We start from the raw sequence: 25,606 nt of genomic DNA, 5'->3' as shown, positions 1-25,606 counted from the left end.
TTCGTAAATGTGTAATATATAGAGGCTATTTGCCAACATGGCCGCGCCCATCATTTCTGTTTTTGACACAGATGCCGAAGTAGCAGAAAGACTGTGTTCATTTGTTATTGAGAAAGCAAACGCAGCAATCGCTATTCATGGAATTTTTACAGTCGGTTTATCAGGTTAAATCTATTTATATTTGGTTAATTGCATTTCGGCCGACATATGTAACTTAGAGCAGTTTACATTCTTTAGGTTAGGCTCCACTAAATTTATGGCAACTCGAAACAGAGCTTTTTAAGTTACATTTCATGTTCTGTTATGCTCTTTCGGAAAATGGTGTAACATGCGGTTGTGTAAATGGTTTAATAACAAAGATTGGAAGTTTGATAAATAGCAATTACACCATGATGACAGCGTAAGCTGGAGTGGTTCAACAATGAAATATCTAAACAGTGAATCAAAAACATTGTTTTAAGTGCACCTGAGCAGGTTTGTGGTTGGTATATGTCCGGCGTCGTTTGATATGTGTTATTTGGTATCTCTTGTCCAAAATTTCTTCAGGCAAATTTTCCTCTGAAACTGCTTAGCTGATTTTCACAAAACGTCTCCCTCTCAGGCATGATCTTTGACTGATCCATTTCAGGTGTTTACATTGAAAACTAAAAATATCTTCTCTAAAACCACAAGGCTGAGGTTCAATAATTGGTTAAAAAAAACTTTGTTTTGGTCAATTCTCGCCCCTCAAACTTTGCCCCACACTGTGGGTAACTGGTTTCCTTAAATCAAGTAAATCTGTAAAAAAGTACTTACTAATTGAAAATGCATGCCTCAAATGCATATGAATTCCTTATTTGTACACATGCTTAATAAACAAAATGTCTTGTCCGATGTAATTTTGGTAGAACTGTATTTTCTTCTTGTGTTGTTTCTGTTTGTGCTTGTAAATGTTATGAAAAATAACTGTAAATAATAGTAACATGCTGCCTGTTAATCCTATCACAACATTAGTTAGGGTAGGTTTAAATTAATGCATAGGTTCATTTTATAGGTATTTTACGCTAAAACTTTTGTTCAGATTCACGTTTGTACCTGAAGATAAAGAATATAATTTGTACTATGATTATTTTGTAATAATTAACAAATATTATATGTATGTAGTTATAAAAATGTGAATGTAGGACTTTGCAACCAGATTTATACAAATATGTACAAATATGTAGCAGCTCTGTACATAAAATGAAAATTTAGGGTAATTTGACAACTTAAGTGCCACATGATAAAGTCAGACCTGTCTGGAGCTACATGTTTATCCTGTTTTGGATATATTGTGATCAAGGTCTATGGATCTTGTACAACAGGCTATAATATAGTTACAGTGTATAATGGTCTCTACCTACATGTTATTTGAACAAATCATGCCCCTTGGGTCAAAATTGGCCCTGCTTTGGGGGAAACTTGTTTAATATCTTTTCAAATATGTTTATGTCGTGAAAACCAAAAAAAAAATCTCAAGCTATGAAGCTGAGAGCCTAGATATTTTATATTATGCATGGGTAGTAACAAAGCAATATGCATTAATCCTGCTGTTTAAAGCTATCATTAAAAAACACTCAGCCTAGAGGATTGGTATTTGGTATGTAACCTTATAAAGTTCTATTTTACCAAGTTTATTCAATTATACTATGTGGTCATAATTGGCCAAGCCCTGCAGGCAACTTGTTTTCCTTTTTGTAAATTGAACTATGAGAACAATCCTCACACCTTTCAGTTTAGACACGTTATCATGTAATATCGAAAAGGCAGCTAATATCATTTTAAAATTAATAAGCATGAACATCTCATTTAGAAAAAAATGCAATTTTTTCAACTCTGTACAGGTGGCAGTCTGGTGAAATACCTCTGCGATGGGCTGCCTGGGAAGGCTACAGACTGGTCCAAGTGGAGGATATTCTTCTGCGATGAGCGCTATGTACCGTATGACAGCACAGACTGCACATACACACCTTACAAAAAGGGACTGGTCGACAAAGTGGGCATGAGCTCAGACAATATATTTCCAATTGATCCAAATCTCTCAGGTACTTGCTTAAGTCATTCTAGATAGTTTATGAAGATGAAGAATAACTAGCTCCATGGAATTCTTATCATTTATATATTTTATTAAGCTCTTTTGGATACATAAGTCATGCAGCCTTCCCATTTAAAGATGTCTGATTATCTTTGAAAATAAATAAAATCACAATTCCTTTTAGCAAATACTCAATTAAATGTATACCCTAATTTTAAAAATCATTATTATAAGCAAACTGTCCTCTATGTTATGAGAAAAAGTCAACATAATGATAATAATGTTTGTCTCACTCCTATGAACTAAATATTTTGAAACTTTATTCATAAACATTTGTCAAATATACTGCAAGAAAATGTTGACATAATGACCCAAGTTTTCACCTTGTTCATATTGACTTTATTGGATTCCCTTAGTCTCAGAGTGCGCCCGTGACTATGCAGAGAAGATCAGGCATGTGTTTCCTGGCCTCGGCTTGCCACGGTTTGACATGCTGCTGCTGGGCATGGGACCGGATGGGCACACCTGCTCACTCTTCCCGGGTCATCCGCTTCTACAGGTGGGTAGGCCTTGTGCCACAAACATACTTGAGTAAATGTACTAAATCAACTTTGAGTTTTGTTCTCGTTTTTTCAGATTAGTTTGACAATCATTCTCAAAATGGTGTTTGAAGAAGTTTTTTTGAGTTTTCAGTCTTACTCAACCCTGAGTTTGAGTAGGAGTATGTGCATATGGTTATACCTGAGATTTTAGATTGTTTTTTAGCTGACTGACAGTCTCAATACTGCTGAGTGGAAACTCAAATGTCATCTTCTGAATTGAGAAGAAAAATTGAGGATATACATTGTGCTGGACCATTGTGTCTTGATACAACCATATCAATCAGATAACAATCCATGGTATAAACCTCATCTTTAAATGATCGTAATTCTAGTGCATGTTTGATTTATGAGAGAAAGGACTTGTTACTAGCTATCCAATGTATGATTTACTAGCAGAAGGACCTGTTAATATACCATATATATGATTTTATATATGATTTACATGGGAAAAGACCTGTTACTAGCTACCCTATATATGATTTACTAGAGGAAGAATCTGTTACTAGCTACTATATATATGATTTACAAGAAGAAAGATCTGTTACTACAGGAAGTAACTGTTACTAGCAATCTTTTATATGATTTCCTAAATGAAAGACCTGTAAATATTCCTATGCAGTATCAGATTTTCCAGTGAATGACTGTATAACTGCTATGCTATATTTGATTTTAAGCTGAAGTTAATAATTCCTATCTTATAGTTTATTTACTAGGTAAAGGATTTAAAATTGCTATGTTATTTTTTATTTTCCAGGTAATGTTCTTTATCATTGCTTGCCTATACTAGTATTCGGTTTTCGAAGAAAATGACCTGATAATTGGTATGCATTTTTGTAATTTACAAGGAGAAAGACCTAATAATTGCGATGCTTTTTTTATTTTTGAGAACGACTCATAATTGCATCCCATACTTTATTTATCAAAAGAAGTACGTATTATTGGTATGCAATGTTTATTTAATAGGAGAGGGAACAGATAATTGCACCAATCACAGACAGTCCAAAGCCTCCCCCTTGCAGGGTCACCATGACCTTGCCAGTTGTGAACAATTGCAGGTGTGCTGTGTTCGCATCATGTGGAGTGGCCAAGGCAGACATGGTGCAGGTAAGTAAAAACTAGGGGAATGCCCACCCAAACAAGTCTGCTCCTTGCTTTATGTTCTTGTTTTTCTCACCCAGACATAAGATTTCAAAAGATTTATAGGAAACGTGTCTCAAAGTTAGGAAACTTGTCTCAAAGTTAAGGGCATTTAGACATGTGCAGAAGGCATGAGTAACTCATGCCAGTTCAAGGTAAAGGTCATTATGCTTTATATCTCCTAATATGATATTAAGGATTTTCATACACTAGTCAGAACTGTTAAGGCCACTGAGACCATTTTCAGAAGGCATGAGTCAGTCATGCTGGCTCCATGTAAAGGTCAAACTTCAAGGTCAAAGGTTGAGCCTCATGTTTTTCTACAGCACTTATCTTCTTTATCAATGGAAGGATTTTCATGAAACTTTGCAGAAATGTTCAGGTCCAAAAGATGATGTGGACAAGGCATAAGTCAGTCATTGCCGGCTTAAGGTGAAGGTCATATTAGGTCAAAAGATTGAACCTACAATTTCATGTTCACTCTATATACCCTGTTCCTCTTTAAAGATTTTGATCAATCTTGGCAGCAATGCTTATGTTAATAAGACAATGTTAAGAAAGCTGGCTGAGGTCAAGGTAATTTTTCGAGGTAACATTTTAGGACCACGGTTTTTCATGAAACATGAAGCTACAATGCTAAGCTCATTGAGATAATGTGCAGAGGGCATGAGTCAGTCACATCAGCTCAAGATAAAGTCCACATTTGAAGAAAAATACAGTTAAGCTTTCAATTAGTTAGAAAGATTGATTATTTGGGAGAAGATTATTTGGGAGATGTCGTTAAGTCAGGAGTCAATACTACTGATTTAAAGTCAACGTCACCACTTCAGCGTTAAAAAAACCTCGACAGGGATATGGCTGTCTCTTAGACCTCTCTTTGTATTTTTTCCACCTTACCAAAGTTTCTATCATACATTTTGTGGACAGCGGCACAGATTCAATAGTTCCTTGCTCATCCATCAATGTTAATGCTACTATAAGGATTGGCAAAGGATTTCAACTTTAAACACAATAACATTAAAAAAATAACTAATTTTTTAAAACTCTATGGGATTTACTCTGATTTTAATGGGATTACCTCAGTTTTTCATGGTTTTTATGGCCCCCGTAGTGTGGCATATAGCAATTGAACTGTTCGTCAGTCTGTGTGTCCGTCCGAAAACTTTAACGTTGCCCATAACTTTTGCACTATTGAAGATAGCAACTTGATATTTGGCATGCATGTGTATCTCATGGAGCTGCACATTTTGAGTGGTGAAAGGTCAAGGTCAGCCTTCAAGGTCAAAGGTCAAATATATGGCTTAAAAGTGGCGCAGTAGGGGGCATTGTGTTTCTGACAAACACATCTCTTGAACCTCTTATTTGTGTGGTATTTCCTTTTAATTGTATCTGATTAATACAACTCGTATGGAATTTCCTCAGATATTTTTTCATCAGTATTCAACTCCTCAGATGTCCTTTAAAAATTGTAGGGAGTTTTCTCAGATGTCCTGTGATTGTTTTATGGGATGACTGACTACTTTGGGATTTCCTCAAATGTCCTGTGATTTGTATGGAATTTCTTGAGATGCCTTGTGATTTGTATGGAATGGCCTAAGATGCCCTGGGATTTGTATGCAATTTCCTAAGATTTCCTGTGATTTTTATGGGATTTTCTCTGATGCCCTGTGAATTTTATGGGATTTCTTAAGATGTCCTTTGATTTTTATGGGATTATGCTAGATTTGTACAGGATTTCCCTTTACTTATTTGAGATTTTTCAGACTTAAATAGGATTTCTTGATTTTTACAAAATAATTAAAAATTAAGGTGTAAGTATTATTTAATCAGTGAGAAATTCTTTTCACCTTTTGTTAATGTTATTCTTATATATGCATTCACCATGGATTCAATGCTATTTCAGCGAGTATTAGAAGGCTCTGGTGACCCCCCCTTGCCCGCCGCCCTTGTTCGGCCCACAGACGGGGAACTGCACTGGTTCCTGGACAAAGGGGCCGCTACTAACCTCAAACAAAAACTGTGATACACTGTGTTGACCCAAGCATCATCAATTTATTAATGAGCCGCGATCTGTAAAAGCAGGACTTAATGCATCTCTTTAATGTGGCGTGCCAGATAAGTCAGTGCAGGATGAACAGTCTAATCTGGGACGACACTGTACTCACATGCATTAAGCCCTGTTTTCCCAGAACAAGGCTTATATACATTGGTTGACTTTTATTCATGAAACTGTTTTATATTATTGTACAAGACAATATTTATACATGGATGTAATATGTTATGATAGTGCTATTTTTATTTACACTAAGTACTGATCAACCGCTTAAGATTGCCCACTTGTGCCCAGGAAGAGGTTGAATAGATTACCTGTCAACTGTTATTTGACCAAAACTAGGGATGGCATCGAATACCAATATCGGTATTCGAATGTTCGCAAATTCATTCAATCGAATATTCAAATATTCGCATAAAACGGCTGGATTGATTTTTCCTTGTTATGTGTTAATTTCCATTGGTTTGTAAGTTATATCCGTTTGCTAAATACGAGGCTGTTTATTAACGTTGCTATCAAATAATTGTATCGCTGTTGACTAATACTATGACCGATACTGTGATCGGGCACAAATAGAATGAAAAACATCGTGTCATAGAATATTTTTTTAATGATTCCACAGATTTGTAGCAGACCGCGCATATGTAAAACTAAGTTTACACACATTACACGGTGTGGTCTTCTTATCCACAGACCGTGTTAAGTATTCCATACTGCAGAAAGGGCTGGTGGCATTTTCAGATTTGAATTATGATTCCTTGATGATTGTTTAATTTATATCATCTGTTACTTTTGAGTAATTCACATATTTAAATGTCTGTTCAAACTGTGATCACAAAAACTAAATTATTATTCGCCAGTAAATTGAAGCCCTTAATTGGTACCTAATTGACAAACAACAGGTCGGGCCCTTTCTTATAGTAAGTATATTGCATTGCGAGATTTCGTTTGAGTAATTCACACATTTTAATACTGTGATCACAAAACTTAATTATTATTCTCCAGTCAATTGAAACCGTTAATTGGCACCCCATTGGCAAACAACAGTCGGGGCCTTTCTTAGAGCGTGTATATTGCATTGCGCAATCAACACTGATACGGGTCGCGTTATCAGTTTGACACGAAGAACGTCACGTCAAACATGTTACTCCCAGGTGATTTCGGTTGCTTTTTAGTAAGCGGTTCGCAGGTCATTAAATATTGGTGAAATTACGTTTGGAAAAAAATGCGAATATCATTTTTATTATTCGAATGCTGACCATTCAATCGAATATTCGAATAATTTTGCCATCCCTAACCAAAACGCTGTTGAAGGCAGCAAGAAAAAAAATCTTAAAGTTGATTTTGTTTTTCAAACTTGATTGCAATTCTTTTTTTTCATAGGCAATTGTAGCATAAAAAGCTGTATTTATTATTCAACTTACAGAAGAGTGTTAGGCCAAACACTTTATTTTATTTTGATTTTGTTTCATTCGCTTTTACATCATGTCTTCCGTAGTCTAGTAATTTCTATGCATATTTACCAGTATATTTGCAGCTTATAGTCAGAAAACTTGTTCAGAGTAACCAGTGTTTAGAGACCATGGATGTTTTTTTTTAAAAGCAGTTTTCTTAATGGAAGTAACTTGGGTGTTCGTCGTCAGATTGGATACATTAACTACAAGTTGCTTGTTCTTCTTGTATTCGTAGTTCACAATGCCGGGAGTAATGTCTATATAATCTGGAAGTACACTATCTTCAGTCTCATGAATGATTGCTGCTGTCTGTCCATATTCTAACTCTTTGTCTGTTTCTCTTATAATGTCTCTTGATTCATTTGGACCTAGTATTATTCTAGATGTTGCTACAGATCTCGCTATGGCAATCTTATTCTTGTTTCTCTTAAGATCTTTCTCTCTTTAAGTAATACTTCTAAATGCTAAAAACCAAGTAGTGTGTAAATCTGCTTTCTGTATGAATTGTGGACCAAAGTTCTGTTGGCATTCTTCAAGTAATTCTGATAGGACGTTGGTACCAATGATGACTAGAGTTCTGGAAGAGTAATTTGTATCTGGCGTAATTAAAAATAAACAATGTAGTGGTAATGATTTTGGTAGTCCCTGTGTAATTCTGTTTCTATGTAACCTAAATATGGAAGTTGCTGTCCATCAGCATATTCTATTCTCAGGTTGACAATATCTTGTAATGGTTTAAGTGGAGATGTTTTAGCTAGGTTTTCTTTCCAATAAGATTCTGAGATCACACTAACACAGCTTCCGCTATCTAATAGGGCTCTTGTTTCTGCATTTGCTATTGTTAGGTTGACTTCATTTGAGTCACCTACTAAGGTAGGGTCTTTTTTTGAAGCACCACCATTCGACCCTTTCATAGTGGCACATGTTAATTTGGGCAGAGTCTTGCAATATGGCCCTTATGGCCGCAATTAAAACATTTAGGCAAGAAATTGTGGCTGCCTTGTGGACGTTGTGGTTTGTAAGACCTGCTCCGCTGACTGCCTTGTCCTCTACCAGAGGTTTTACTGAAGCACCTTCTTTGACTCCTACTTAAGTCTCTACCTGTGTACGCTGATGAGTTATGTTCATGTTTTTCTTTTTCTAACCTCTAAATTCTTTCATTAAGTTTTATCAATAGATCTTTCATTTCAGATAATTTTGATTTCTTTGGATCTACATTCATTTCATGACACTTTTTTTGGCTCAAAGCTTTTAATTTCTGCTTCCATGATTCGTACTTCCAGTTTAAATTTATCATAATCATAAACTGTATCAAATTTATACCCCTGCCATTTGTTTAAGTTCTTTCTTCAAACCTTTACATAACACTCTTTTTAAAATCTCAGTGTTGTCTTTACTACATCCTCCTTGCTTGATATTAATTTATATAAGTCCTCTAATCTCACGCAATATGTGGATATGTCCTCGCTTGCTTTCTGTTCTATTGAGTAGAATCTCTGCAATAGAGATTCAACAGTTTCGATGCAACCAAACTCCTGTTCGAGTTTATGAACAGCAACATCCAATGTCAAACCCACACCTGGTCTTCGTAGATGGTCGCTAGCCTTTCCTCTCAATTAAGGCTCGTCTAAGTCTGTACAGGATTTAATCTTGGCTGAAAATGCCGTCTCTGCTTGGGGACTTGTAAAGGCAAATGGTCTCTTGTTGTACTTCTATGGTTATAACCTAGTTAACAGTTGATGTTCACGCATATTATTGCTTTCAAATATTTATTTTTATAATATAATCAAGAAGGAATAAATATATGTTGTTTTTTGTGAAATCCTTTTTTGTTTGTTATTTTTTTTTTATAAGATTTTTCACCATCTTTCTGCATGTTTAATATGCTGATCAGGAAAGATTTTCTTGTATTTTTAACAATAAACTTCATGTGTATTATAAATTATTGTTTTGTTATGAATATTTTAAATCATTATTACACCCTTTGTACAGTTGGTATATAATATATTATATAAATGTACATTGGTAAGAATGAATGCGGATAACTTTAAAAAATGCGAATTCACCTCGATAAAATTTCTATGCAATTTTGCAAAATGTGCCCGTTTTCAAATTCCAGTTATAAAAAAAAAGACACTTATTGCTTGAACATTAACAGATACTAGCAGGAAGAAGGTGGGTTGACAGGATGATTGTCAGAAGCAGTACTTTGTACAGCAGGGTTGAATTATGCATTATTTGGGACAAACATAAGCATGATGAGATGGAATGGCAGGCATGAGCCAGATCCATCATTCAATGTCACACTTCATGCAATGTCAAGGTCTCATTTGGGAAATCAGGCATAAACAGTTTTTCCACAGCATAAATGTGTCCGTTGTGAATGGATTTTCAAATATATTTAGTTTTTAAACATGTTTTATATTAAGATTATTCAAAATATACAGTATCAAAATTCAATTAAACATATTTGAAGAAGCAATAAACATCATGTGACAATGTGGCACACAAGAACCAGATCCCTTGGTCCAAAGTCAAGGTCTTTAGTGTGGCTCCATGGTAAAATAAAAAGAAATTGATTTTAAACAATTTGACAGGAGCCTAGGTTTGTCGAGCATGGATGGAATTAAAATAATGTGGCAGAAGTAATAAGAGTGATGAGATAGAGTTCCTGTTGAGACCCAGGCTCCAAGGTCAATGACAGTAAAAAGACTCAAAAACTACATGCTTGACTCAATTGATATCTTAAAAATTGTGTGTTGATGAATAGAAACAACTAAGTGATTACCAGGGCTTCATTCTGTATAATTCCAAAAAGCAAAACTACCGTCTACACTTCATATAGAATAAAAAACAACAAGCACTCAAACTTAAATGTTACATTTTAATACAAGTTAATGGACGCTTGATGTGCTATACATGTACACAAAGCTTAAATATCTTTCATTGCTATACAATTTTAATCCGTAACATTCTAACATTCAGAAACAATAAAAACAACAAATTATTGCACTGTCAAATAGTTTTCATTGCATCCAATAAATGAGTATGAAAATTAATGTAAAAGTAAAACAATTAGTCGCCAAACAAAATTTTTAGTTTCCTATTTTACTATTTATTCTAAGACCAGATTTCTACTAAGATTATATTATAAATTTCTTCTACATAAATAATAAGCTGAAGTATTTACAAGTAATAAATTGGCCTATAATGAAAGTACATTAGCTGGATGTTTGAAGAATGAAACAGGATCGCTGATAGTTGAAATGCTGGAAAATATAATACTAACTAATTTCACTAAGCATTGGCACCTTACAATGTATTTTAAACAATATTTAAACTTGAGATATATAACTTCAATAATTGCAGCCATTTATCACTTTTTGTTTCTTGTAACATTTCTAAAATTTCATACCAAAATAATATTGTTTAAAAGCTGGATATAAAATTCATTGATTTTTATAATGTCTAAAAAAAAGACAATCTGACTTACCGGGTTAAGTGTTTTTTTATTTTTTTTATTTTGTTGTTAAGCTGACAGAGAAAAATATAAAAAAAATAGTGTGTGACAAATAACATTAGTTTCTGTCTAATATTAATGTCACTCCAAATGGGGCCAATTGCTAGACTTATGGATTGTACATATTTTAAACTGTTTAAAAGTATACAATTTATACAAACAGAACAATGAGGTAAATAAAACATGATATCTCACTTTACCTGCAACCTCACAAATGAATTCTGCAATCGGCGATCTATGCAACAATCAGAATTGTATGTAGTCTCCAGGTATTATATGAGTAATTCTCATATTGGCATAGGCAATATTAACGCCAGGTTATCCAGATAAACATTGACATTGCAATCTACCATAACAATGTCAAAAAAAATAAATTAAGTCAACAAGTAATATACATTGTACATTGCAGAATACTGTTTTTCTAAGCTGTTTCCATATAGCTGTCACTATACACAGGCCACATTTAAGCATCAACTTGATAGTTTGGATTTTCCCAACCTGCGGCTCCAGAATTGGAATTGTTTTTGTTGCGCGACATTGATGAGGTTGTCATGGTTTCCATCTGTATTCCTCCAGAGCTCCCTGCTGATAGCATTTGCCTGAGAAATATAAGAACGATATTGAGTCTAGAACTAGTAAATATCTATTTTCAAATGTGTTGAAAATAAGGATACAAATTTGAAAGGAAATTGATCTTGTTTCAAGTTAGCCCTTTTTATCCAAATATGGACAAAAACAACCCAGGCTTTGCAAAAAACACGTCTAAATTCACACAGGCTAATCAAAATGACACTTTCCACTTTTAAGGATTTTTTTCGTTTAAAGGAAGTCTCTTATAAAAACAATCCAGTCTAGGCAGAAATTAAGAGTCCCTGATGAGCCTGTGTTGACTGCACCGGCTTATCAGTGACAACACTTTCCGCCGAAACTTGATTTAGGAAGTAGAGGCTTTCTTGAAACCAACAAGATATGTGTTTGTCAGAAACACTTTTGCGCCGCTTTGAAGCTATATATTTGACCTTTCACCTTGAAAGATGACCTTGACCTTTCACGACTCAAAACATGCAGCTCGATGAGATACACAGGCATGCCAAATATCAAGTTGCTACATGTATCTTCAATATTGCAAAAGTTATTGCAAATGTTAAAGTTGGGGCAAACAAACAAACACACAAACCAACAGGCAGGGCAAAAACAATATGTCCCCCACTATAGTGGTGGGGGACATAAAAATATCATAGAAGCGGAAAGTGTCATCCCTGATAAGCCTGTGCGGACTGCACAGGCTAATATGGGACAACACTCTACACACACGCATTAAACCCCTGTTTCACAGAGCATGGCTTATATATACCAAAGTGAATTGCAGAATTAGTCCAAGAAATATAAGCATAGTTATACATTACTAATTAATTAGAGGTTTTTCAAATGTTTGAATTTAAACTGAAATTCTTGTTATTTCATAATTATCAATTATAATTAAAATGCTAATTGTGTATGAAATAATAGCAAAATAAAAATTAGAACCAAGCATTTTGGGTAATTCCTTGAAATCGTGATTACATTTTGATTGGACGCAGTATAATATTGAATCCCAAATAGAATACTCACATGCGTTTCAGATAAACAAATAGTCCTCCAACAATGAGCACAATAAACACCACCCCTGCCACTATCGCTGCGGTAACGCCAGTGTAACTGCTGCCACCACCGCCATTACTGTTACTGGACACCTGTTGTTGAACGATTGGCTGAGCATTGCTACCTTGGTTTCCTTGGTTACCAGACTGAGGTGGAGTTGTGCTAGTGGAGGCTGCAGGCAAACATGATGCTAGGTTAGCGATGAAAATGTACTTGTTTATTAATTAAAATAAAATATATTGTACAACTAAGTCCGCGTTTCTGTCATTGCCATCAGTAGCATTATTATAACAAGAGATGTGTTTGTCAGAAATTTACACAATGCCCCCTAATGTGCCGCCTTGATTTTTTTTTACCTTTGACCTTTAAGGATGAACTTAACCACTCAAAAGGTGCAGCTCCATGAGATACACATGCATGCCAAATATCAAGTTTCTATTATCAATATTGCAAAAGTGACCAAGGTTAAAGTTTTGGGAGACATACAATAACAGACACATACAATGGCAGAGAGACAGACAGACAGGCCAAAAACAATATACCCCAATCATTTGATCCGGGGACATAAAAATAAACATATGAAGTGACGTCTGCGTCATTCGGTTATGTAAATTGTTTGTCAAACAAAGATAATATTTCAAGACAGATATCATATTGCAAACACACGCAATTGTTTGATCATAGTTGATGAAACAGTTATTTCTTTGTATTTGTATTTATTAAGGAAGAATATCAATGTTTATGTGGAATTAATTCTACAAAGACTGTATTTAATGACTGCTTACAACAATCATGTTGTTCACATTTTAATAAACACTGCGTATACTTGTTTAATAAGTTAATTTTAAAAAAGTTGTCCCCTTGAAAATCTTTAAAATTGAATCCCATTATTTTTTTGTCTTTTCTAAAATAAAGAAAGAAAATTATTGAGTTCGTCGAAAATTATCAAATTAATTCCAAAAAATGAAAACATTGGTGTCATAAGCATGCAACTTAATAATTTATCAGAGAGCAAAAACTACAAATGACCACTGTATATGGATGCTGCAAATAATATTTGGTTCAAAAGTGCCTAAAGTAAAGCATCACACTGAAACACATTTGTAATCAAATGGAAATTACTCTGTGAAAAGTAATTGGTGCAGAAGGAACATAAAAATATGACTTTATCCACAAGGGAGGTGCGTATCTACTTTAACAAAATTTTAATCATAAGTGTCTAATATCTTGCACCGAAACAAAGTTCCAGACAGAGAGAATGATGCACATTTTGAGTTCAATGTGAAAAATGAAGGTGAAATTTCATTTCACGTCCCAGCAATTTCAATTAAATAAAAGTAAGAATGCTGACAGATATAAGCCAGGACTATAACTCTACCCCCTTTTTGGCAAGGAAAATAAACAACAACAACGAGGATTATGTATAATCAGTTTAGGAACTAAATTTGCATGCTTATTTTGTTCTTCAAATTTCAGTTATTGAAGTTAGATTACACAAATTTTTTACATTCATATATTTATTTAACTTTCATTTAACTTTGTAAAATTTGTAGTTGGAAAGATTTGGGAAAAGGGCACAAATTATTACATTCACAATAAAAATCAATACATACGTATACAACTGGGTACCGAATCCCAAGCTGCCTGGTTACCATTCATTGTACATGTTACTTGAGCAACGGTAGCCTGGTTACTGAGAGTGAATCCTGGGTTACATGCAACCATGCAGACGGAGCCATAAACGTTTGAACAAACTCCAGATAGAATGTAGCCGTACTGTGGTGGCTGTAGCATTCCACATCGATTCACTGAAAACAGCAGTTAAAGTCAACCATGATTTCTATAAAAACACAAAATGCCAGAAGTATGATAACTAAATGCACTCTTTTCTGATATATTTCACTTCAATGGGGTTTAAAAAAATAAAATTATTTTGGTTTAAAAAAAGCTAGTAGGTCGAAATATATCAGGAAAGAGTGAAAACAAATTCAGTGTCCCTAAAGTTTTATCTCTACTGGAAATAAAACTGAGTTTAAATAGAAATCCTTCAAAATGTTCATAAAAGAAAATTCCAGGGCTCTTTTCCATTAAGTTTTTCTAAACTACATAGTCAATCGTGATACATCAACTATCCCTGAAATCTTCCACAAGATAGGTTTATCCAGAGTGCTACATAGTAACTTGTAAACTGTCAATTAAGTACAAAAATTAATTCATTTGCCGTTAAATATTTGGATACTTTATATCAAATAGTAATGTCAAATTATAATAATCATCCTAAATGCTTTGATATCCTTAAACACACAATAGAGGGAAACCAAAAGGTCAAGCCGCCTCTTTCCCTCTAATAACTTTCCTATGTACCGATAACCCAAATATTTTTTTCAACATAAAATTACATTAATAACATGCTCATTTCACTTTGCACACAAACCGCCTAACCTTTTTGGTTAAAAACCCAAATAGGGACAATAGGCAGGAATCAAATCAATGAGTTCTGCACCTTGATATTTCCCTATTATTATTAAGCTGTTGCTTTTTCTGGATCTACATAATTGCCTTAATTCTTTCAGTGCTGTAACCGAATTTTGAAGGCCTTTGCAAACAGTTTGGATCCAGATGAGACGCCACAGAACATGGCGTCTTATCAGGATCCAAACTGTTTGCTATTCTTATGGTATTCTTTGAAAAACAATCAAAGAAAATTCTAACTTTAGAAATTCTACATACAACATTTCAGCAGAGGACAAATTTCCGTGCATGCAAAGGGTTAACAACAAGCCCATCTACCTTCTCATGTCTCTGCCTACCTTTTACAGTGACCTTGAAATTGCAGGTTGCAGAGAGACCCATACTATCGGTCGCCATGACGTTGACACTGTACACGCCCTCCTGGAAGGTCGTTCCGCTCTGCATGCTCTGAAACACGGTCGGGGCCTGGCCAGAGTTATCTGTGGCTGTAACGGCCGGCCATGTGACCGTGGCCATCTGCAGGCCTCTATCAGTGGTCACTGAGACGTCTGCTGGACACGTCACAGTGGGTGGGGTAATATCTGCAGAGAAAAGAGATGAAGAGTTAAATGTGCCGATATGGGAATTCTACATTTCCGATATGGCATTCAGTGAGAATCTCCGGTAAATTTACATTCCTATGTACCCAACAAGAAATGTGTTTGTCAGAAACACAATGCCCCCTACTGCGCCACTTTGATACATGTTTTTTTTACCTTTGACCTTGAAGGATGACCTTCACCTTGACCTTTCACCACTCAAAATGTGCAGCTTCATGAGATACACATGCATGCTAAATATCAAGTTGCTATGTGAAGGGACATAGAAGTTATGAGAATTTTTCGAAAGCTAAACGCGAAACCTCTATACGCAGTGTGACAGAAGGACAGACAGACAGACGGACGGACGGTCTGATCCCTATATGCCTTCCTTCGGGGGCATGTAAAAATGTTTGTCAAGAATTTGCATGTAAGTTCCTGCTGACTTTGTTAGTGCAGAAAAGTATTTATCATTAGAGATTGATTTGGACTTATACTGTACAAATCCTTTCTGTTGTTTGTAAACACAGCCTTTACTTTGGAATGATTGTATTGATAAGCAAACACAAACGAGATTCAGGCAACACAGTTTTTGACCTGGTGACCTTTTCTTAGAAGGCACCCAGATTCAAAGTAAGCCTTGATGCTATCAATATAAACCTTCTGACCAATCCTCATCAAGATTGAGTCATCAATGAGGCCTATAAGAGTGGTTACAAAGATTTTCAAATTCAAATTCTACCAAATATTGTCAAGACAAAAATTCTTCCAAAGTTTCAACAAGATCATTTGATGAAAATTGACGCCCCTAGAGTTGTTACAATATAAAGAGTTGACGACATACGACACTGCTTGCACAACAACAGACATGGCACATTTGGTGATCACACTAGCTCACTATGAGCACTTTGGATCAGACGAGTAAATGAATAGAAGTCAAATAAGCTCTGCTGACATTTAAAATAATTAAATGAGTCGTGTTCTGAGAAAACTGGGCTAAATGCATGTGCGTAGTGTCATCCCAGATTAGCCTGTGCAGTCCACACAGGCTAATCAGGGACAACACTTTCCGCTTTTATGACATTTTTCGTTTAAAAGAAGTCTCTTCTTAGCAAAAATCCAATTAAAGCGGAAAGTGTCGTCCCTGATTAGCCTGTGCGCACATGCAGTATGCCCAGTTTTCTCAGAACGCGACTTTAATAATCACTTGCATATAACATGTGCTGGAAAAGTGTTATTAAAGCTTGTGCTTACCACTACAAATCAATTGCTGCCCATAGCTATATTAAGTATTACAAACACTCACATATTCAAGACTTTGAAGTCCGCATTTAACAAAGCAAAGCCAGAAGACACCCCATTTGCTATACCACCAAAAATACTGTACATAGATTTACCAGTGCAAATCAATGGCATCTCATTGTTAATAAAAGAAAGACAAACTTTCACTTTTTTCAAGATTTTTAAGTCTACATTTACCAAAACAAAACAATGAAATAACATAGTTAAATATAGTATCACATTTTTCAATACTTTTAAAGTCTTAATGTACAAGTACAAATAAATAGCACATTACTTTGAAAAGTTTATGTTCTTTTAAAGTTGCCATTTATGACTTAACTCATGCATAGCAACGGAAACCCACTGCCTTGATAATATTCAAAATTGATAATATTCAAAAAGTCTAAATGTACCTGTACAAACCAATGGCACCCCATTGTTGCTCCAGATTCCGTTGCCATAGCAGGTAAGCTGGGTGTTGCCAGGGAACCGGTATCCGTTGTTGCAGACTACATTGCACACGGTTCCAGGCTGCTGACTTCCCATCATGCAGGCTGGAGGATTGGTAGTCCCAAATGTGATGCTTCCCAGCGGTAGGCAGGGTTGAGCTGTAATAAACACAATGGTTCCCAGTCCAACAAGTAAAACAATTTAGCAAACGACTTTTTTTATAAGGTTCTGTATGGTTTAGCGCGCTGCTATTTATTTAAGCTTGATCTGCTCTTTTTCATCAGCCTATTAAGCTATTACTGAGTCTCTTTCCTGGGTAAAAACCAGTTCTTGGTGTGTTAAGAGAAGATCTTGAGAATGCTCCAGAGATTGGAATGGAACCAGTGAGCTTTAAGATCACTAGGCAGAAACCATAACCCCTACGTAGGTTAATGCTTCCTAAACTTGGTGCCAAATTTGGTTTAGTCTTGTATTTTTTACATATTTCTTTAGTTAGTAATGCTTATAATTATAATTGTTCATGAATGCTATACATTGATAAAGGCTGCAGGCTGTTTTTCTTGGTACCTTCATATTTAAATGAAGCAGTTCAGACTTGAATGCAGTAGTAATAGTTCAAGTGTCTGTCTTTGCGTATCTCAATTAGAACAGGTAGAAAAAAGCTTGGACATATACATAAGCAAGCAAAAATTACCACTATCATAACATTAATAATAAATCAATTTATTGAAAAGCAAAATATGAACAACAAGAGCTGTCACCATAGGATGACTTATGCCCACTATAAACGCTTGATAGAAGTTATGAGCTCTTTCGAAACCTAAACGCAGATTTCGAAACCTAAACACAAAGTGTGACAGAAAGACAGACAGACTGATGGACAGACAGACAGACGGACAGTCCGAAAACTATATATAGCCATATACCATAAAAAGCGAGTATACATAAAAACATTCAACATGCAAACATTTACAGTTGAAAATTAAAAAAATCACAAAATGATGCTGAAAATCTTTTAATCTAAAATGTCTATATGAGATCTCATACTCTACACAAAAAGTCATGAGCACTGCTCAGTGTATAACACTCAACACCACATACATGCAGCACAAGTGAGACCCCCAGGTTGAAGGGTGAGTCCATCAGGGCACAGGCACTTCTTGTTGCCTCCTGCCATGGGAATACAGATGTGGCTACAACCACCGCGGCCGTTCGTACACGCATTTGTATCTGAAAAATTATACCCAACATCAGAGTCTGCTTGACAAGTACACTTCAACAATGTTATTTCGAAGTCATCGGGACCTTTAAACAAACTTTAGATTAACGATAATTCGAAATAAATATTTGACAGAAGACTCTCCAGATATGATTTGGAATTGAGACGCCGCTTGACCCCCTTTTTATTTACTGCCGATTTGGATATCCTCGACGGGTTGGGTATCAGGCCCTTCCTCAGATTGCTCGACATTTGGTTGGGAAAATAGTAATGTGGTTGACTTGTTTGTATCAGACATTTTGTAATGATTTTTGTTAAAAAGGTAGAGTTTATATATGATGCATTTAATATGACCACATTTACTTTTGACGAGCCACGCACAGACGACAAAGGTGTGAAATTACGCTCAATGTTTTGCAGTTTTGACTTTGGATTAAAGATTGGCAATTAGGTGCAAATTATAGTGTTGGGACGGACAAGAATCACTTCCAATTAGGATTAACAATGAAATTTTACATTTAATAAAGAAGAACCTATATCGGGACCCAAAAAATACTTCGAAATAACGGTGACCTCGGATTATAAAGGTGTTCAAGTGTATATATATTACGGTAAAATCAGACATAACATTGGAGCACACTTGATCAGTATATACGGTAAAATCAGACGTAACATTGGAGCACACTTGATCAGTATATATGGTAAAATCAGATGTAACATTGGAGCACACTTGATCAGTATATACGGTAAAATCAGATGTAACATTGGAGCACACTTGATCAGTATATACGGTAAAATCAGATGTAACATTGGAGCACACTTGATCAGTATATACGGTAAAATCAGACGTAATATTGGAGCACAATTGATCAGTATATACGGTAAAATCAGATGTAACATTGGAGCACACTTGATCAGTATATACGGTAAAAACAGATGTAACATTGGAGCACACTTGATCAGTAGATACGGTAAAAACAGACATAACATTGGAGCACACTTGATCAGTATATACGGTAAAATCAGACGTAATATTGGAGCACACTTGATCAGTAGATACGGTAAAAACAGACATAACATTGGAGCACACTTGATCAGTAGATAGGCATTAAAATGTTGAGGGAAAAGTGCCAAACTATGGCATCTGAAATAGAAATGTTAACCCATTTATGCCTAGTGGACTCTCCCATCCTTCTAAATTGGATCAAAATTTAGAATATTTCTTATAGAAATTCCTTTAAGCAAACAGCGCATCATGCGGCGTCTCATCTGGGTCTACGCTGTTTGCCAAGGCCTATTTTCTAAACGCTAGGCATAAATGGGTTAAGAACAATCAGCAGTGTAACGCCAAACTCTAATGCTGTTTTGTCAGGGTTAAAAATGTTGATTCAGTTACAACCCAGTTTGAAGAACACTCACATTAAAAAAAAATCAAGTGGCAGGTGAAATTAAGGTCATCAAAATTTATTTGATTAATGTGAATTTACTATATGTCAAATAATATCAGTGGACATGAGCTGCAAATAATGTGTACAGCAACCTCTTCTATAATCCTGGGCCCAAATTCACAAATCTTTTTAGGAAAATTCTTAATTTACATTGAACTTAAGTGGGCACTTCAAATATGATTTGTATTTGCAATAACCAATTAGATACTCTGTTAACAAAATGATTCAGAATTATTCAATAACTTATTTCCTAAAAACATTTTAACGTACAGTACAACGACCTTTACACAATGTAGCCAGATATTAAAGGAACATATTTATAAATTTGAATTGATAAAATTCAGGAAGCTTTCCTTGTTGAGATTTGCTTATAACATAGATAACAAAGTGATAAGACCTGCAATTAAAGACATTGATACAACTATATCAATGAAGTTGAATTAATCTCACTGACTATCACTGTAAATGTCACTTTTCCGCCTATGATCTTACTTGTCTGACTTGCTCCATTGACCTGCACGTGGATGTCATTGAGTCGCCCAAACCCTGGGGGTCCATATGCAGTTGGCGTACCACCAGATGCTGGCACCACCATCACTGTGCTACAAAATACCACCATCACTGTGCTACATGATACATTCATCACTGTGCTACAAAATATCACCGATTCACTCCATACAAAATACAACCATCACTGTGCTACAAAAAGTTGTATTTGTGTTCTATCTTTTAACTATTCTATTGTATACTGTTAATACTTTTTAAAATACTTTTTGGACACTTAAAAATAATTCAAAAATTTGGTGTCCAAAAACTTAGATTAAAAAATATATTTTTAAAAATACAGGTGTCCCAAAATTTAGGAACAATAAATGTGTGTTCCCAAATTAAGAGACACTGTAAAAATATTGAATTGACGATCTGATACAGGTATGTAATGTGTACAACGTCAATTGTTTAAACAAATAAATTAGTTTATGCTAGTAAATTACCATGCCATATGGTACAAATTATTTTATGTATGTTTCAATTTAAGCTGAGTGGAAACCATTGTCTACTACATGTATCGTTATACATGGTTATCTACCCAATAAGGCAATGTAATGGTACTATGCTCTAAGTCTTTTGTCTGCTGTGTTTAATAACCTTAATCCGGTTGTAAAAATGCATGATTGACATGTCAACAGATAAGTGCAAAAGGGCAGAATTCTGGTAAAACAGAGTTATAAAATAAACTGTCCGACAATTTTAATTTTGAACAAAAACCCCACTTACAAAAAAATTATCCGAAAACTTTATTATGGTTTTTACTCAAGGAGAGACAAGCAGCTAACCTAATCACATCTCCATGGGTAAGAAGTCACTGAAAGCATTTGAGCCTGGCTCTGGGAAAAGGAGGTTAAAGAATTTGCGTATTTTTTTCCTGATTAGCCTGTGCAGTCGACACAGGCTAATAAGGGGTGACACTTTGTGCATAAACAGGATGTTTGCTAAAAAGAGACTTCCTTAAAATGAACAATACAATAAAAGATGAAAATGTGGTCCCTGATTAGCCTGTGTGGACCACACTTTGCACACATGAATCAAATCCCAGGTTCCCACAGATTTCTCCGTTGTTACAGAATATTCATACCAGTGTTTTGTGTTCCAATTTGGAAACAAGGCTATTGTCAAGCAATATGGTCCCCTACCAGCTCCACTATTGTCAGAAATTCCACCATTTTCAAAAAAAAATTGTTTTGTTTGCCATAGCAACCAGAATTTTTGACGTAGGAACAAAATGAAATGACGTGCATAATGTCCATATTGCCATCTATCCATGTTGCAAGTTTCAAGTTTCATGAAAAAATATAAGAACTTTTAAAGTTATTGCAGGATCCGGAAAAGTGTGACAGACAGGCAGACAGACAGACAGACAGACAGACAGACTCACAGACACACAGAGCGCAAACCATAGGTCCCCTCCGGTGAAACCGGTAACCGCTAGGGGACAAAAAGTATATATTTTTCTAAATTGAAGGTTTCCAACAAAGAATGTTTTTAATTATAAGTCTTAACATGTTATTCATCTCCAAATCCAGCTCTATAAGTGGAACCTTATAAAATATAATATTGAAATCACTTTTATTATCAATTTTAAAGTATTTGTGAGCATAAAATCAACAACATTAATTTCCCAATTTTAGTCCAAAGGATGCAATATTTCCCAATCCAAAGGGACCCGGCCCCATTCCCAAAATAGTGAAAAAAGAAACTGCATACTGAACTCAACTAGAGCTTTGTCACATGACTAATCTCTCTGCACGGCTTTGTCTTCTCTCCAAGGGCAAAGTATTCAGAAATGTGTGGATCATTTGAGACTGAAATTGTCTGGCACAGCTACACTTCATGGTGGGTTATGACAAATTTGAAGATTCTTGAGAAATATCTATAAATATTTGATGCACACTGATCAACTAGCAAAACAACCATCAAACCCGACTGCAATTAATCCAATCAACTCCCTCCCTGCATGAGTTAATTTTTGTTGCACAGTAAAACCAGTCTGATTGACATTCCTTTTACTTACTGCTGTGCCCAGTCTGTGTAATACAGCATGGATCCGTACAAAGCGATGCCAAAAAAGTGGGAAGTTGAAAGGCTGTAGATTGTTTGACGGTTAGAACCATCCAGATTGGCCTTCTCAATGTTTCCGGTCCCTCCATCGGCCCAGTAAATAATATTACCTGCAAAAACAGCCCAGTAAATAATTTTTCTTTCAAAAACAGCCCAGTAACTAACATTACTTGCAAAAATAGCCCAGTAAATAATCTTACCAGAAAAAACAGCTCAATAAATAATAAAACTTGCAAAAACGACCCAGTAAAATGATATTCCAAAAACTGTCCATTCAAAAAAAATAACCTAAAAAGACAAAAAAAGACCCTGTGTCAACATGATCAATAAAAAAAGTACTGTCTGCATGGACATTATTACACATATTCAGTCTTTATCATTATAAACTGTAATAATCCTGCCGTTGTTTTGACACACATAATACATCAACATTACAATTTGTCTGTTTTTCACCGTTAACTCTTTCAGAATTGGAACCGAATTTTGAAGGCCTTTGCAAACAGTTTGGATCCAGATGAGACGCCACAGAATGTGGCGTGTCATCAGGATCCAAACTGTTTGCTATTCTGATAGTATTCTTTGAAAACAAATCGAAGAAAATGCTAATTTAAGAAAATTCAGCAGACGACATTTTAGCAGACGACAAATTTCCCAGCATGCAAAGGGTTAATGAAGTCCTTCTGTCTGTAAGGCTGGATGCTGTTAGGACCCAGAGTGTTTCCCAGCATTCCTTCCAAAACTAACATGACTATCAAAAGTTGGGACAAATGTTAAGTTATGTCTGCAATTTCCAGCCTTTTTTAAAGGTATTTTTTATTTTAGTGTGGTTTTGTTCTGTGGGGACGAATCAGAGTTCCCGTAGGAAATCTCACCTGTCTGGTATAGTGATCACTAAACAAACTCCTCGAATGGAGATTGAACTTGGCTTGCCTATGTGAGAAGTGCCATGTACCAACCACTGCGCTAAACAGACGGACAACTTTTTAAGTGTGAACATTAAAATTTTGCTGTATGTACAGTGATAAATTCACTAAACTGTAAAGGAGAAGACTCCAATTTGTAGGACACAGACATAAACTCTGCAAGATAAGAATCGTTTTATACTTTTTACAATTTGTATTTGACAAAAAACGAATTGAAATTTAAAAAATCAATCGTACAGAAAATGATCCATGAACATTGAAAAACAAATTGCAAGTGATTTTTAATAGTTTTATTTTTACCGTTTCTCTTTGTACCTCTTTCAAGTTGAATGAGTATATTGTAAACTTTACTGTGGCCATTATATTTGTTGTAAGTTTAAATAGACACCGTTTCGGACCTGTGTCTATATAACAAGTTTACTTAAGTCGTAAAAAGTTCTGGAAAGTTTTGGCTGCTAAACTCGGACGGAGTATGAAACTTTCATTAATTTAGTGCGCTTCCAATATTTTACAATTAGTTAACCGACCTGAAAATCAAGAAAAGACGTTGTGGAGAGTATACTCTCAGATTTAATAGCGCACAGCTTCTAAAATATTCAGCTCATAACACTGTGGCGATTCCATGTCAGAAAAACAAACAATATCATCGAACAATTATTATACAGGCATTGATGGAGAGGATTCGGAAATGGGCCTTTGAAACAAAATAACTCATTATCATCCCTGATTTGTCCATAGTTACAAATAATAATTGACAATATGAATTTATAATGACTTTATAAATTGAATGAAAGAATTGCTGAGAATTATCAATGCACAAAATGAAGAGCTCGATCATCTCCTCAAAAAATATTTGTAACTTTTTATCAAAAGGTAAACAACTAATTGACAAATAGTTTTGAGGGATACAACTATTTGTTACAAAAAGCTTTTCTGAAAGCTAATTAACATGAAATCTTATCTGTTGTCCTGTACACTGTTCTTGTCTAGGAATGCTGAATTTGGAGTGATTTATTTGTTAATTTTATCATTTGCAATATAAAAGGTTTTTAGCACTATTGGTACCAAGCACATTTTTCAAAATGTCTGGCCACCACCTAGATTTAAAGAGAAAACTTGTCCTTTGAAAAAAAAGTATCAAAAGAATTACAAAGACATTTTAATAAAAAAAACACTTCCAGGCCTTAGGAATATGAGGAATAGGAACAGAAATGGTTGACCCCTGACCATGAGTCATAACCTTCACCTCTGACAGACATCAGAGCTCCAGATAAGGGTATTTTCATAATTACGAATTATTTTCAAGTCCGTTACGTATTTATTTAAAAATTTTGTCGTACCATTAAGAATTACAAAATCAAGTTACAAATATTATTTTTACATCGGTTTGTACCGATTTTTATTGAGTTCTTTTCGCGTATTAAAGATCTTTTCGGCGCTTATATAGAATGGTTATCGGGTTTGTTTAACAAAGCGCATTTTTTCCAATAATAGCGGCGTGTCCAGTCTATCTGTCAAAAAACAATGGCGGCGCCCAGAGAGCGTCTTAAAAAACTGCAAAGCGTGCATAAACACGCTTTTAACATATTGTACACAAAGTGAGCCGAAGTTGAATGTTAAGAAAGACATTATAGAAAAGATTTTATACGATGTTGTATGCTCAGTTGCCGACACAGTCGGAAAAGCTAAAAAACGCGACACGACAGGTCCAAACTTAAACAAAAAAAAAACATTGAACGAGTGGAAGGGACAATTCCCGTGGCTAATCGTTGAAAAGATTGAAGGGGAGACCCGTTTTAATTGTGAAATATGTAAAAATTCATCGAAGGCATGCAATCTAAGTACAGTTTGGGCATATGAAGGTATATGAAAAATAAAATTGTATAATACTGAATAGACACTGTTGAGCTCGTATTAATAAAGTTGCTAGTATGTTTATTTTGATTTTTTGCATGAAAATAACTATTATTATTTATTTTAGGTCATTTAGAAAAGTTAAGAATTATTTTCCAAAACTTAGTAGTAACGTTAAGAATAAAATTTCAGAGTTAAGAATTCTTTTTGAAAATCTGGTAGTAACGTTCAGAATTTCACAAAACCTTATCTGGAGCTCTGAGATATGGATTGGTGATGTAAGAACACCACATAATTATGGAACC

General features: G+C 35.1%; 2 protein-coding genes across 2 annotated transcripts in view; one reads left to right on the top strand and one right to left on the bottom strand.

The window, feature by feature from the left end:
* Positions 1-3: 3 nt before the first annotated feature.
* On the top strand, positions 4-9,241 carry LOC127837922 (6-phosphogluconolactonase-like). The gene is made up of 5 exons (XM_052365379.1): positions 4-164; positions 1,863-2,063; positions 2,470-2,612; positions 3,619-3,759; positions 5,696-9,241. The coding sequence occupies exons 1-5, from the start codon at positions 38-40 to the stop codon at positions 5,813-5,815; spliced, it is 732 nt and encodes a 243-aa protein (XP_052221339.1). The 5' UTR covers positions 4-37; the 3' UTR covers positions 5,816-9,241.
* A 928-nt stretch (positions 9,242-10,169) lies between these two features.
* LOC127837919 (deleted in malignant brain tumors 1 protein-like) overlaps positions 10,170-25,606 on the bottom strand; it is an 82,787-nt gene continuing 67,350 nt past the window's right edge. The window contains exons 39-46 of the mRNA XM_052365373.1: positions 22,478-22,634; positions 20,401-20,510; positions 18,343-18,471; positions 17,205-17,399; positions 15,271-15,513; positions 14,074-14,268; positions 12,431-12,632; positions 10,170-11,418 (exon numbers count right to left, since the gene is read on the bottom strand). Of these exons, the coding sequence (XP_052221333.1) occupies positions 11,283-11,418; positions 12,431-12,632; positions 14,074-14,268; positions 15,271-15,513; positions 17,205-17,399; positions 18,343-18,471; positions 20,401-20,510; positions 22,478-22,634 (1,367 nt within the window). The 3' untranslated portion in view covers positions 10,170-11,282. The remainder of the gene's footprint in view (positions 11,419-12,430; positions 12,633-14,073; positions 14,269-15,270; positions 15,514-17,204; positions 17,400-18,342; positions 18,472-20,400; positions 20,511-22,477; positions 22,635-25,606) is intronic.

This window comes from Dreissena polymorpha, chromosome 7 (assembly GCF_020536995.1).
Source record: "Dreissena polymorpha isolate Duluth1 chromosome 7, UMN_Dpol_1.0, whole genome shotgun sequence".
Taxonomy (NCBI): Eukaryota; Metazoa; Mollusca; class Bivalvia; order Myida; family Dreissenidae; genus Dreissena; species Dreissena polymorpha.
This window is presented reverse-complemented; position numbering and strand designations above follow the sequence as displayed.